Source organism: Bidens hawaiensis, unplaced genomic scaffold (assembly GCF_021521415.1).
Source record: "Bidens hawaiensis isolate Kalapana, Puna unplaced genomic scaffold, B.hawaiensis_p1.1 tig00044604_1, whole genome shotgun sequence".
Classification (NCBI taxonomy): Eukaryota; Viridiplantae; Streptophyta; class Magnoliopsida; order Asterales; family Asteraceae; genus Bidens; species Bidens hawaiensis.
In genome coordinates this window covers 87,482-103,232 of record NW_027497905.1, presented here as the reverse complement: position 1 = coordinate 103,232, position 15,751 = coordinate 87,482, and the positions used below count along the sequence as shown (strand labels likewise).

The following is a 15,751-nucleotide window of genomic DNA, read 5'->3' as shown; positions in this document are numbered from 1 at the left end:
AATCTTCATTCAAAAGAAAGAGGTTATTGGGTTATAACCTGGGTTTCAACTCTTCCAAGTACTAAAAGTCAAGTCTAACTTGCCCATGGACCATGTCTAGACACCGGAGAGTTTTGGGCTTTTTTTTGCTTCAAAAAAAATTATGGGTCGGATAGAGGCGCATAAAACCAAATTATGGGTCTGTGTGGATCGGTTTTAAAACCGGTTCAGACTGAGTCAAACATCTACTTGTAATTGTAAATGTAATGGTTAATGCATCTTCCATCAAATTAAAAAATTATATATATTTAAAAATACTTTGATTGTTTGTTTAACTTAATGTGTAGATGGTGTTATACCTTGTTACATTACTATATTTTTTTAGAATTAGAAATATATAGTTGTTTCTTAACAAGTTACGGATCTTAGCCATCTAACCATATTTGCTTCATTACCTAGAATCTACCTTACACAAATACAACTTAAGTCACGCGACATGACACGATCATGAAACATGGAACGAAGCTTAGCCATACATGAACTATATAAGCTACCTAGATCAGTGATGGATGTTTTCTTAAGAACAAGTCGAATGACCCTTGCGAATAGTCATGTAAAGCATCGACAACATAAAAACAAACATCTTTTTACATATCTAACCGCGCCCCCATCATCTTTCAAGAGACGATTGCAGGCAGCCTTCGAGTTAAAATCTTAAACTCCTTCTCTCGACTTAACATGCTCATCCTCACATACTTCATACTAGCACCGAAATGCTTCCCGCCTCTTGTTAAAATCTTATGCTTCCTCGTAAACCCTTCACAATCATCCACTTGTCCCTCACATTTTAACCAAGCAAATGCTGCATCATAACAAAATCAATTATTTCTACTAATATTTGTTATATATATTTTTTTACTTTATTTATCATAAATAAATTTTTTTAGTTAGTTATCATATTACTATAGTTTGAATTTATTGAAATATAATTATTATCATCAGTTGGTTAGCTTTATCACTATATTGTTCAGTGTACGTCATCTCTTTATATAAAGAGATCTAGTTTTCAGTTATTCAATACACAGAAAATATTATTATTATTACCAGGAAGTTGTCCAAAAGTTCGGCCACTGAATGAACATGTTTCGAGTGGGAAATCGGGCAGACTGAAAAGCTCGGTTTTGTTCACGGCTTCTCTAAGTTCCTTCCATCTTAGTGCCATGAGTTTGTAGCTATAATCAAAGAAAGTTTCAGCATGTGTTTGGTTGGCATGATCACAACTATCGGATATGGTTTGCAGAATCTTTGCTGCTCGGATTTGTGAATCTTTCGATACACCAATGGTGTTGATCTCTATAAACGTCGTCATTTTTCTAGCAATTTCTCTATCTTTCACAAGAGCCCAACTACAACATTTCAAGTAAAGACAAACGTTTCTATGGTTAATTGATGTTTTTCGTGACAGGTCAATGGTAACAAGACTTACCCGATTCGGGAACCAGCATGGCCAGTACTTTTGGAGACAGTGAAGAGCATTATATCATTGTCTGCAGGTGATAATATTGGTGTATACTGTGGCCAATAATACGCAAGATCATGAATCAAGATTCCTTTATCTCCTTTGACTACGCTTTGTCGAGTAGACCCGTCTGGGTTGTTTGGAGAAGTTACTAGCTCAATGTAAGGTTCTTGTTTGTTAAACTTATGTGCATCACCTGCCCATTTGTGTAATCCTGATTTCAAGTAGTCGGTCATCAATGGGTAAGCCTGCAAGAAATTTTAACAATTCTATTAAAAATGGCGCAGAGCGAAAGCATAAATAGTAACAAAGAGGATACTCTTGAGAAAAACTAGTATAATACGGAATGATTAAACCACATTACGTCAAGCCCTCTTTTATAGTGTACGTCTAAATATGATAGGTCTAGCCAAAATTTGAGCTGGAATTGACTTCTTAAATATTTGCATTTATCCATCCCCACCCCACACCAAAAAAAAAAAAAAAAAAAAAAAAGCGGCCTCTTGGCCAAGTGGCATCAACTATTTATCCCCATCAAATTGGTGCGGGTTCAAGTCCCACAATATGGACATTAGATGAATTCCAAGAGTAGAATTTAGGCGTTTGGGCTCGCCATTAAAAAATAAATAAATGCGCATATTACTCAGATCGAAAATAAATCATAACTTATGGACTGGTAACTCTAGACATAGCCCTTCTTGAGTTGGGCCATTTTTTAGCCCATTTATCTCAGTTGAGGTAGTCCAAGTATGAATCTATTGATATCACATAATCATCACTATAATGAATTTTTGTAATATCTATTTTGTGAGCTCACATGTGCATCAAACTATAATAGTACTAATACAGGCATGCAAATTATCTTTTAGATAATTTGTACTCCAAGTATCATGTCATTTAAGTTGACATAGTAATCCGTTGACTTGCTAAAATCATGTTGTGTTCCAACTTCCATGCTAAGTTACCTCAGTTTCACCAAATCCGTAGGTGCAACGGATTGAATCACTTAATGCCTTGGTAAGTAAGTGACCTAAACACATGTCTAATGTCTTACCAGCACATGCAAACACAACATTAATGGATATGCAATCACAGGGAACAAAGCCATTAGTCACTCATCAATACCGAAAGAATTTTCTTTTTATATTTTGATTTCACAAGAAAGAATCGGTAAATAGTTACACAAAGCATGAAACCATGTGTGACTTCATAAACTAGTTTATAGATTAAGGGTTAAATTACCGAGTAAAATGGAGCAGCCGACACCACATTCATGGGACCCGCAGCGTTATGAGGTGAAAGGGCATAAAGTGCAGCCTGAAAAAGTTGTGAGGAACCTGTTCCCACGACAATGTGTCGACCCTCTGTGACCGCATTACCAACCACTTTGTGCAGACTCATGATCGAGCTTTTAAGCCTGGGCTCCAGAAACCAGCATACATTATTTATATCTGAAAAGTAGCTTATATGCTGCCAACCGGAAGTCACAACGGTTGTTTCTTCACCCTTATGTTTCCAAAAGTTCTCATACATAGTCGGGTTGCCACTAGAAAGTGTCACATATTAACAAAATAAGTAAAATAATAATAATTCATTAATTAATGGTCTGGTCAAGATATGATGAAAGAATCATTTTAACGTTTGGAAAAACAATGGAAACGTGGTAACATGTGTAAAGATCATAATATGCACTTTGAAATCAATAATAAAAAAAGAACATAACATATGCAAGCAACAAGGATTAAAGAATTGTATTGAAGTAGGTATGTAAAGGCAGATCTTGTCTAACATCTATCTTCATTTGTGATATACAATACAAGTATCCCAGAAAATGCTGCTGAAACTAAGTTGACTGCTCTTAATTAAGATGGTAAAATACTAACTTGATATCTATCACCCAATTACTAACTTAAACGGGGCTTGTGGGCTCGCACTAAGCTTAGACCGAAAGAAAACATAAAAAAGCAATAGTAATTTTGGCTAGATGCATGCCACATTTCCAGGCCTAACGCGAACTACAATCAATTTGAGCTAGGTATCAAGTGGCGTAGCGAAAACACAAACACACAATTGAGCTCACACGATGTCACGCGATATATAAAATAATCGATAACGATACACGACAAGATTATTACATGGTTAGGTCTCAATGGAGGACCTACGTCCACGGGCTGCAACTAGGTTATTTCATTATATGCAGGTGCAAAGATTATAATTACATCATAAAGGTGTACATATTATAACATGATTATGGTTAGCAAAGTTTAGACAACAAGAAAACAATATAATTAGGGTCAGCCACCCTAATTCCTTCTTCTTTGCCAACCAGGCCAAAGTCCCAAAAGGTTTCACAGTCCAACAATATGTATATATAAATTTCTAACAAAATTACTATCCCTAAGACAAGAATGGATATTTCTGAATAAAGAATAAGATGAAAATGCCTACATTAGAGCATTCACATCCTATTTTTTTATCTTTATTAATATAATTTAACTAAAAATCAACTTTAACATTAAATTTTTAAGTTTTGTTCATTACTTAAATTTATTCTCCACATTCCATTCCTTATATGTCTCTTAATTTAATTAAATAGTATACTTTTAATCAAACTTTACAATTATAAGTCTCTCTTCCACTCAAAAAAAGATTATAAGTCATGAATAATGAGTTTGTAAATATAGGAAACCACTATAATCCATATAATTGAAATTAGGCCAATAAAAATCTGGAAAAAGGGCCTACTAATTTCGCATTTAAAATGTTTATGTTTAATAGGGTCAAAAATATTCTAAAAAAAGGGGACTAGTGATTTAGTACTCTGTTTATGTTTAATTGAGACAAAAAATCTAGATATCTTTTTTATAAGGCATTCTTTTATACTCGTCTTGAATACTCGAAATCTCATAGACGACCCTATGAAGGAGAGCAATTAACAAGATGGGTCATTTGTGTGGTTGTTTTTGGTATCTAATGAAAAAGACTGGACCACTGCAAAAAAGATTTAGGAATAATGGTTGTAATCTATAACCGAAACCGGGACTTTATTTAGAACGGGAAATAGGAATAATGCACAGGAAACGAACTATGGCTGTCTTAGTGTAGCGTAGCCTGACACAACTAGTAGTTGAGCCAAAAACACTCTCACACCAGTACGGAGTGAGCGCTTTCACAATGTTTTGTATATTCTCGTTTTTGAAATGACGGAGTTTGGGGAAACAGTTGGTCAAAGGACCAATCATATCTCTTCCTTCTCTTTTTATGATTAAATTTTTTGGTGTAATGTAATTAATTTTAATTATTACTCCGTATTTAATCAGGACTTTAATCAATTAGTAGACATACAAACTAGAAAAGGCCCTCGTGTTTAAGTGGTGTTTAGCCTCTTCACAACTCATTGATTACGTGTTTGATAATTATAATATTATAATCAGACAGTCATGATGAAGTTTAGTGGTTCATTATATCTTTTCGAAAGCAAATCAAAGGTCACGAAACCCCATGCAGAACAGTAATAAACAATTAGACCACAAAAGGAACAAGCTAGCTATATGCAGTGGTACTGACATGGCAAGTAACATGTTCTATTTTGTAGACTTTAACCAACCAACCACATGACATGAGAAACACAAGTTGCCATAAACGAGTGGTGGTAACGTGATTCCTTGATCTTTAATTATTTGCTAAAGTTTGTATTTGATTTAACGATGAATAGAACTACACTGTGGACATGCAACGGAATGGGACTTCTCCTTTTTGTTACTTTTATTTATTTTAAACTAAACTAAATAATAAAGTGAAAAAGGTTATTATTATCTTATTATTAATCTCGTATTTAATTATACAGTAGACCCGAGAATTGGGAAGTGGGGGTAAAAACGGGTAGCTCTCTCCCCGAGCCCTGACATTCACCGTCGGACTTCACGTTGTATTGTCCTTGTCTCTTGGCTAACATAAACGTATGTTTAAGTGGCGCACGTTAGTGTCTTTGTCGTTTTTTATTATTTTTTTTATCACAACCCCATTTACTTTTAGGCTTTTTTTTCTTTTTAACATTTACTTTTTTTTTAGCCGGCTTTCAGAGTTTGACGGACTTTCTATCGGGAACACATCATACCGTCTGCTACTACTTGACAGTCATTTTGTCACCACTCTTATGAACGATGCCTCTTACCAAATCTATTATATTTTCACTACTCACAACCAGTCACAGTCACTTCATATAATATGAAAACTCACTCACCAAATTTTGGATTACCTTATGTGAATTAAAGCATTCACAATAGGTTCTATGAGTGTACTCTATTTTCTATAGCGTGGTTGTGAGTGGAGTAGAGAAAATGTTATTGTTCATGAGTACGACTGTGAGTGAACTGGTCGTCCGTTTGGCGGGAGTTCGTTTAATAAACGAACTGGACATGAACAGAATACTTTAATGTGGTATGCTTAACGGACAAGCACGGATAGAGGCCGCGCTTGTTTAATATTGTTCGTGAACGTCCGTTAACGTCCGGTTCAATGTGTTTATGTTCGTTCAGAATCTATTCAGATGTTATAACTGAAGCTAACTATGGAGAACCCAATGAAGCTATACATGATCCAACTGCCAGTGCTGAACAAGCACAAGCAGCGAATAATGAAGAAGCGTTCAACGAAAAGAAAAAAAAGGAGTTCAATAGCTTGAAACATTTTCTTTAGGTAGCTTTGTCTGTTAGTGTCCGATAATGTCATGTTACAATACTAATGAACAAATACAAACGGACACGGACAAACTCAATTCCTTATGGACGGACGCGAACTCGAATTTGTTGGAAAATTAGAAATGATGCATGAAAATTAATTATTGTAATAATAATATAAATTCTTGGTTTGGTGAAACTCTCGGGTAATGTAGCTTGATGACACTTAATGAGTTTTTATTATAACATCAAGTCACTAATTAAGTGAGACACTTGTTTGTTTTCTTTCAACTATTATACATATTAGTAGGCTTTGTGCCTCGTTTGAGAGTAGAAGAAGGGTGTTCACTCAAAATCCATATGGTAAGAGATGAGTACTCTCTACTTGATTCATTCACCACATTATTCTAACCTATTCATTTTCAAGAACACCGATATACCCGATGTAACCTTGGGCGTGTAGCCGTTCCCGGCAGTACATACTGTTTCGGCTGTTGTACCTGGGAGACAGACTTACTCTTTAGTAGAGACCCGAAATTTGATTTATGGGAAGCGTATTGAATACGTGCCTCAACCAACGCTCAATATATATTATTATGTTCATGTTTTGTTGTAGCCAATGGAGTTGGGTCAAGAATAAGAATCTGTAGCCACACTAAGAAAAAAACTAAGACGAACGTTAAGATACTCAACGTGCGGAAGACTCGAATCAAGAAGTTTCTGGTGAAGTTCTCACCAAAGACGTAGACATAAATCTATATAAATTGTTCTCTATATTTATTTTATTTTTTGTTTTGTACACGGTATTCTACTACGATATTTCCCTTTTATAACGAGAGTATCGTTATACTTAATTTAGTTTATTACTTTAAATATTATTGTGACTCATGACCTACAGAATTTTCATTCGATTGAGTGTTCGTGAACCTTCCGTTTGTCCGACAAAAGTTTAGTGGACGAACACAAAGAAGGTCTCGTCCGGTTTGGTTCGGTTTAGTCTAGGGATGAGATCGGTACAGTACATGTACCCAAAAGTACCCGCACCGAAAATCAGTAAATCTGGGTACCAATGCTCGGACCTGAATTTTATGGTATAAGTACGAATACGGGTACTTTAGGTATGGCGTTCGCTTTGGTACCATTTTTTTTTTTAAAAAAAAAATCTCCACTAAAGTTGATATCAATAGCAGTATGGTACCGACAATCAGTTATCAATAATACCAAAACCAAAACATAATACCAAAACTAAAAATGAAACAAATCAACCGTAATAAAAAATTCATTAATGTTGGTTGTTACTAGTTATTAATTGAAACAAATCAATAAGTCTGGTACCCATACCGAATAGACGGGTACAAGTACAGACGTACAGTGCATGTCCATGTACTGGTACGAGTACCAAACGTAAGAGTATGGGTATTCGGGAAAAAAATCTCATAATCCCTGGTTATATTTACAAACTTTTGGTCGTTCAAAGAAATTTAAAAACTTTTCAAAAGAAATCTAAAACAATAATACGATCAAAAAAAATCTAAAACAATAATACGATCAAGCAAATGAAAGGAGAGGAAAAAAGAGTTATAATAGATCAATAATGAAAATCAAGTACGTGCTTAGAAAGTGTTCAATTGCAAAGCTAGAAAGTGTATTCCTTCCTATAGTTGAAATATAGCAGCAAAAGGACAAGTTTTATAGCAGCAAAAGGACAAGTTTAGGCCATGTCTAGGATTTCTTATTTGCATCTCCTTTTGACTTATATAAGTTGTTTTGATAAGTTACTTCCTTCTAACTTATAAAAACTTCTTTTTTCTTCTTTAAAAGGTTAAAGAAGTCTTACCCGAACACATTTTTAACTTATAAAAGTTAATAAATTATAAGAAGATAAAATAAGGAATTCAAACACCTCATTAGACCCGGGAATGCAAATTTAATTTTGTTAACTTTCCATTATAAGTTTGTGTTATAGCCTCTTGCTTTTTTACTTTTGAGTTTTCTTTGGTTTTTTATAAACTTTGGCCTTCCAAAAAAAATAATAATATAGATTGGACTACTATTAGGCTGAGGGGTGTGGGGGGCTTTAATGGGAGCTCCAACCAATAATATTATGACGTGTGGCAGAGAGAGAAACTGGATAAGGGGGGTGTTGGAGCCCCTGGCCCTGGTGTGGAGGGGCTCCAGCAGGGGCTCCAGCGAATTTTTTTTTTATTTTTTTATAAATATATTCAAACAACGTATTATTAAAAAAACTCATAAATTATTAAAAAAAACACACATTAATAAAAAAAACACATTAATATCTAAAAATAAAATAAAAATTAAAGTACTAAAAAAAATGGGTGAAATGGGGTATTATACAGGAATGGGGTATTATATAGGAAAAAATTTTTTTCTAAAACTTTTTTTTAGATCCAGTTAAGTTGTGGTATAAAAATAGGTGAAATGGGGTATTATATAGGAAATTTTTTTTTTTTTTTTAATTTAATAAGAGCCCAACGGCTCTTTTTCTAAAACCAAGACAAGCTTTTCTCTCTCTTCTCCCGCTAACACTCACGCCTGCATGGTTTTTCGCGTTAGCGCCCCGTTAGCGCCCTCGTTAGCGCCCCGGTGGTGTGGTGTTAGCGCCTGGGGGCGCGAGCGGAGGGGCTCTAGCGCCCCCGTTGAAGCCCCACACCCCTCAGCCCTTAGTTTGATTAGATATATAAAACAAGTACCAGAGCAGAGTACTCACTGGTCTAGGTTGATGATGACAACACCTTCCTCGTCCTCTGGATTCGTTGCCAGAATCTTCTGTGCATCTTTGTTGTTTTTCTTCTCACCATTAAAGTTAAAACCAGAGCCATGAAAATGAAACTTGTTACTCCATTTGGATGCTAGTGTTTCTTCATCATCAAAGTTCATCTTCCAAATCAAGCCCATATTCATCGCTAGAGATATCACCAACACATTCTTTAAAGAAAACATATAATCCACCATCTCTTCAACTTAGTTTCAAATCAGCAGTGAACTCAAGGATTCAAGTCTTTGTTGGAATTAGTTTCAGGGCATTGAACATAACTAAATGATAGGTGTGTTTGAGTGTTGTATGGCCATCAATTTGGAGGGGATGAGAGAAAAGAAAGAAGAAAAAAGAAATGGAATGTGTGTTAGAGTTGGAAATGTGATTTTAAGGCCGGTTCTTGTTAAGCTTTTCAACTTGCTCAATTTTATTTTTATTGTTTTTTTCATTTATAGGCTTTTTATATTTATGTTTCAAAGTAACCAATATTTTATTAAGGGGACTATAGAGAATTTGGATTTTATCTTTAGGATATGACTAGCAACTAAAGATTAATTGGTTAAGTAGTAGTCTTATTACTAGTCCGCAAGAGATCGTGAGTTTAAGTTTTGTTTGAGAAATCATGAGTTTGTGTCTTGTTTGAAGCATTTTATTTTAAGCTAAGTCTCAGAGTTTTATCAGCTATAGATTACTTCTAAATAGATTGGCTGGGTCACCATGTTTTGTTCTTTGGGCGAAAGAGTGATCCTGGGTGTTCGGAATTTTGCTTTTAAATAGATATATAACTAGCAAAATATAATTAGCAAGTTATGACATATTGTATTTGGAATCAATGCGTAGAAAAAAATACGACGATATACTTGGAATGCACGGAAAAGTGATGTTATGAAAACGTATGTACGTTATTTATTTTGAGTGCAACTTCGTTTTCAATAAAATTTAAATCAGAATGTCAAGACAAAATAAATAAACACCATTGCGAAAGCCATAAAAATGAATACGGGTACCTGTTCTGATAATTCAGATCAGGTAGCGATACTGTTCATCAGGTTCGATACGGGTCACAACCGTACCTTTATGTTAATGGCACCTGTGTAACTTGTGATACAAAAAAATGCTATATTTTGAACACCACTCCATTTTCAACAAAATTTATGTCAGGAATTCAAGAAAAATAAATAAACACAATTATTTATCCAATTTTTATATAAAAAGTTCACGAATGAAAGCTATTAGAGAAAAGAAAAATAGTTGATTGATAAACAAATGAGTTAAAGTCCTATATTATATACATTATAAGGGTGAAAATAAAACTTAAAAAAAGATATTCTTCACTAAGAACGTACTATTTTTTATGTAGCTGGTTTGAAAACAAGTTGCTTGTCTTCTCCAGATGGAGACTTTCAAGTATCGTGATTATCAAATGGTTGAGTGAGAAAAAAAACTTCTCAGCTAAGACATGTTTTGATTGAGCGAACAATTCGTCAGGTGAAAACAAAACACTGAATTGATGGATGGACAACCCATTAAAAGCAAAATAGACGAAATCCTAACACAATTTACTTGAGATGTTACAACAAACATGTTGTTGGACATGCTTTAGTGAATGGTTGCATCATTCAGCCAAGTACGCGGTTTGTTATATTAGGTTTCGATTGGATATTTGGGGTCATGACATGTTAGAACATTTGAATTTCTATAATGTAGTTATGTATGATTGACACCCTCTTGACTTACGTCTTTTTAGAAATTGTTTTGTGCATTCTTCAAAGACTTGTGATTCAGTTTGTACTAACTTTTCATACTTGTTAATAAGGCCATGTATTATACATATGATTCTCCGTTCTCCACCTCGTCGTATTCTTCGCCGCTTAACCTATGTTACACCTACCATTCTCTGTATTTGTTTTTTTATTATTAACTTAGATATTTGCTGTTTATCTTTATGATATTAAATAAAAACTAGCTCTTTTATTTTATTTATTTATGTGTATATTCGTACTTTGTCCAAGCCATTTATTTATGTGAAGTTGATGTTACTGCACATACACGATACATGGAACAATAAAAATTTGTTTAAACATAAATCGTTATCGAAATATTAAAATCCATAGCCCACAATATGATGGGTATGGTTATAGAATATACGATAATAATAAAAAGGAATATGATGATTATATGAAAGGGACGAATGAAGGGATTCATTGTTAAGAATTGAGCTTGTTTTTACTTGTGGCCTGTGGGTCCACCAAATCAAACTGACTTCAGGGCCCCATTGTTAAGCCCAACCCAAATTAAAAATTTAGTCACAAATGCCTTTATAAATAATATTAAATACGTGAAATAACTAAAATATTTATTTTTATAATAGTTTATTTTTGCAAATGTTTTGTATTTTTTTAAATTTTATTAACAAGTTTTTATTTATACTAGGGTTGTTCGGGCAGCCGAACTGAGTCGAGTCACGGTTTGCACGTGTTTGGATTTGTTTGTAAACGAGTTGTGTCAAGCTGGCTCGGTTAACGAGCTGACTAAGCTCGACTTAGGTGGTAAACAAGCCAAGGCATGTTGGCCCTATTTGTAAGTGAGTTGATTCTGGGCGAAACTAATCGACCGGTTGGTCTAGAAATTGACCAGTCTCAAAAATAGGTTGATATAGACAAAACTTCGTGCGTGTAACCACTGCTTGAACATGCATAACCGACAATAAACACGAATAATCAATGTCGTGCTCGTAACTAGCGACACTAAATTAAATCTTTATTCATCATTAGGCTAAGGAGTATACACTTGTGGACAACCCCCACCGATCATACGTGGCAACCACATGACCAGCCACCCCTCATCGGCCTCCCGCAAACACCGCCCTCCCCCCTTTTTGTCACGCGTGACCTGAGCCCACTGAGGGTGGTCACTCGCGCGTGTGAAGATTTAAGGTGGGCCCCATTTGACATGTGATGGGTGATGTTTGATTATTATATATTAGAAAAATAAAATTAAAAAATGGTAGAGAATGATAGAGAGTGAATATTCCCTTGGTTAAAGGGAGTTAAATGATGGAGAGAAAGCTGACGTAAGAAATGGTGTTAAGTAGTGTATACCTCTTAGCCTTTGAAAACAACATTTTCTCTTAAATGTTACATGTTTTAAAACACCCTTTAAATAAAGATATTAAATGATGAGAGGATGTATAGATTAAAAAAAAGTGGTCCAAAGAGAAATAAATTTGAGGAAAATGGCATTAAGGGAATGGAAGGATATGGTCCATTCAGAAGGTCCCCTACTCACGTCGCATGTTTTATCAACATTACATGCTTCTTGTCGTTTTTCTTGTATATTTCTACCATCTATCCATCATTTATTTTACTACATCGTATTTTAGCGTTTGTCTTGTCACAACTCATAGATCACAGTGTACACATGTATAGGTTATTTCTAACTAATATAACCTTCACCAGATTAGATTTCATTAAGCTTAGTGGAAAGCGAGTGTGTGTTAAATGATTAGTTCATGATTTATACTTGAGTACTGTAGTGTAATAACAGAAGATCGCAGGATCCCGCCTGGATCAACCTAGTTCGGTATATACAACGTACATCACATAGTTTATATTATTCAACTATCATCTAAACTTTGTACTTAGTTTAAACTTAAAGTGAAATTGGAAATATTATAAGTTTTTAAAATAAATAATTATTTAAGACGAAAACATATTAATCTACAGATGCCTTTTTTTCACGTGACACATTTTGACCCAGCTTCTTTTTAAGCAAAAATTAGTGATGTGTTATATATTTTTGTTAAATCATTAATATTTCCTTTTGAGTATTCCTTCCACCTTAAAAACACCTCAAAAAGAGGAAAGTTTATCATTAGCTAAGGTCCTTTTTTTCAAAAAAGAAAATTTATTTGTACTTTTTGCTTGATCATTTATGCAAGTGTGAAGTGCCATTCCTCATAGGAAAAGCATATTCATGATCTTAATTCTTAAGACCATATTCAAAATGTGTTTCTTGGACATCCGCTTTTTATAACATGGTCGTGTTTGATCGTCCTCCCTATTGAAGAGATTTTTTTTAGTAAATATATTTTTTTGTTTTTTAGGATGAATGGTTTTCAGGATCACAGCCGACTAGACACGCTTTCAGATGTTTATGATCCAATTATCAGGGATGATCTAAGATTATCCACATTGGTTAGGGCTAAATCACCCACAGATGCGACGAGTCAGCTCCACATTAGCATTCCTCTAGTTTTTCAAGATTACTCATCTTTTATCCATTCATGTACAAACATTGTTACAAATCTTACATTTCCACATCACCACTTTTTATATCATGTTTTTTTAAAATAACAAAAATTTACATATTTAGCTATTCTAACCAACTACAACGTCTAAAATTATTTAAAATAACATATGTGATGTGCGTCATTTAAACACATATTGTACAAGTGACATCTTAAATTAAAGAAAGAAAATGTAATTAAAATTATTGATCGATCCTTACCATTTTTGTATGAACAAAGTCTTTACATACAAACATCTTCACCACAGCGGAATGCCCAGTCGCACCCTTCCAACGTGTGGTGTGACCTGTGCTACGAGCGGCCTCCCACATGCATCAACGTGCGAAAAGGATGATAGTTATTGGGACCAAGTCCTGTCCATAAGGTGGTCACGGCTCTATGCAAGCATGCCCTTCACGTGGCCAAAGGCAATTTTCAAGTCAAGATGTTAGCTTGAATCAACTTACCATTATTAGTTATTAGTATGTATGACTTATAAGTCGTCACAATAAGATTATATATGTGAAATAAAAAACTACACCAAACAAAGGGGTAATTGTTTGTATATAAAAAGGTTATGTTTGGACTTTGGAACCTTAATTCATTAATTTTAAATATCGGTTAAAGTGTATTTAGTGACGAAAATCTGAGGCTCAAACTTTTCTGATGAAAATTAATAAATTTACACTAGGAAAAAAAACAAATGGGGCCGGGGCCGGCTGGGCCATAGGTAAGCCTCACTGGGTGTGTTTCCCATAAAAAGAAATTTATAATTTATTAGTTAAATGGTTGATGTGTCCATAAAATATCATAAACCAGTTTATTCAAGTGTATTTAATAATATTACTTTATTTGTAGTTAGCAAAAAAAAGTTTATACAGTATGTTTGTATGGTTCACCAAGGTGGTCACTAAAGAGTAGAGACTAAAGATTAGATAATTTGTATTCGCTAGCACACACTCACTAATTCCGCTCATAAATATATATTGTTGTCCATCATAGGGCTCAAAGTCATAAACTTATGGGAAGGAAAACCATTTTACACACCTTGATACCAGTAGATCAAAAACCCTTTGGTCAACATACGGACTGAACATAACCAACATCAATTTGGGTTTGAGTAGTCGATTAACTTGTATTTAAGTCAAGATAGCTCGTATTTTGATAAGCAGGGTATTCTTTTTTATAAATTTAGTATGCGTCTTTTGAAAAAATTACACGAATAGTTTCTGTGATATGATATTACGATTTTAGTCCCTATATTTTATAAATTACCCACATCAAACCATGAGTACCGCCATCAATTCATTTGCCCATAGATTGCCAAATCAAGATGACGTGTGGCTTTGTCAGAATATTCCTAGTCTTCTTCCAGCCCTCAAACAATCTTGGAGGGTCCCCAATGGAACGATTTTGCCCAGTTAGGCCGTGGTTTTAGGCGTTCTGGTTGTTGGATTGGTTTTACGATGGGTCGGTTGGGTAAAAAGTTCCAACACCAGATCACTAAAACGCGATTTGGTAGTGAGTTTGTGTGGTGTATAACTAATCAAGTGGGTTCGTGTGGTAGAGACTAAAAGTGCATAAAAAATTTGATTATTACTTTTTGAAATCAGAGTTACTTTTTGGATAGCGTAAGTGTTACATATGTGTAACAATTAGCTGCAAAAGTTTTCTTTTTCTTTTTTGTAATAACTATAATAACATGCATTACATATTACATATGTTAAAAATAATTAAAAATAAAATTAATTGTTACATCGGGTTTTATTGGGTTTTCTCAACTCAAAAAGAGAGTTCATTTCATTAAAATCTCAAGCAACAAGTTGACAACGATATCAAATTATACAAGTTTTAAATAACAAAATAAAAACAAAAACGCACCAAGATAATAAAATATTGCAAATGGATTCAAGCGCGTTATCGAGAGCTGAAACTAGGCTAGAATGTTTAAACAGGCCAAATCAGCACAAGCTGAATAACGAGTGAGTTTTCTTACGAGTCAAACAAATAATATACGACCCAAACTCGAGCTTGGAAATTTTCTTACGAGTCGAGCCCGAGTAATCTATACAAATCCTGGCATAAGTGCTCTTTTTGTGGGGACCTAAATTCCATCAGCAATGCTACAAATTAATTGTAGTGCAGCAGAATAATATAAGCTGGAATGCATAAATACTACAGGTTGCTGACCTTGAGTAGTGGCATAATACCCTTTTTCTAGATTCAATCTTGAAACAAAAAGTGAGAGATTGGAAAAGAAGAAAGATTGCACAATCTTTTCAAGATACAAGTCTTGATTTAGGGGTCATGTCTTGACCCTATAATAAGTAACTAAAAGCAAGATCCACTCACACATACATCCTTAAAGTGACCCTTCATGTTCATACATTATTATTATGTCAACTATATAACATCATCACAAAACACCTTTTTTACACTCACATTTCTTTATGCCATCTTTCTTTATTATTTATCAAACACACAAATATAGTTTGTCTGTTTATTCATCA

General features: G+C 34.3%; 1 protein-coding gene across 1 annotated transcript; it reads right to left on the bottom strand.

The window, feature by feature from the left end:
• Nucleotides 1-430: 430 nt before the first annotated feature.
• LOC143595057 (tryptophan aminotransferase-related protein 2-like) lies at nucleotides 431-9,198 on the bottom strand. Its single transcript, XM_077074196.1, has 5 exons — nucleotides 8,906-9,198; nucleotides 2,741-3,044; nucleotides 1,466-1,746; nucleotides 1,084-1,385; nucleotides 431-841 (listed from the first exon to the last, which is right to left on the bottom strand). The coding sequence occupies exons 1-5, from the start codon at nucleotides 9,148-9,150 to the stop codon at nucleotides 657-659; spliced, it is 1,317 nt and encodes a 438-aa protein (XP_076930311.1). The 5' UTR covers nucleotides 9,151-9,198; the 3' UTR covers nucleotides 431-656.
• Nucleotides 9,199-15,751: the final 6,553 nt, after the last annotated feature.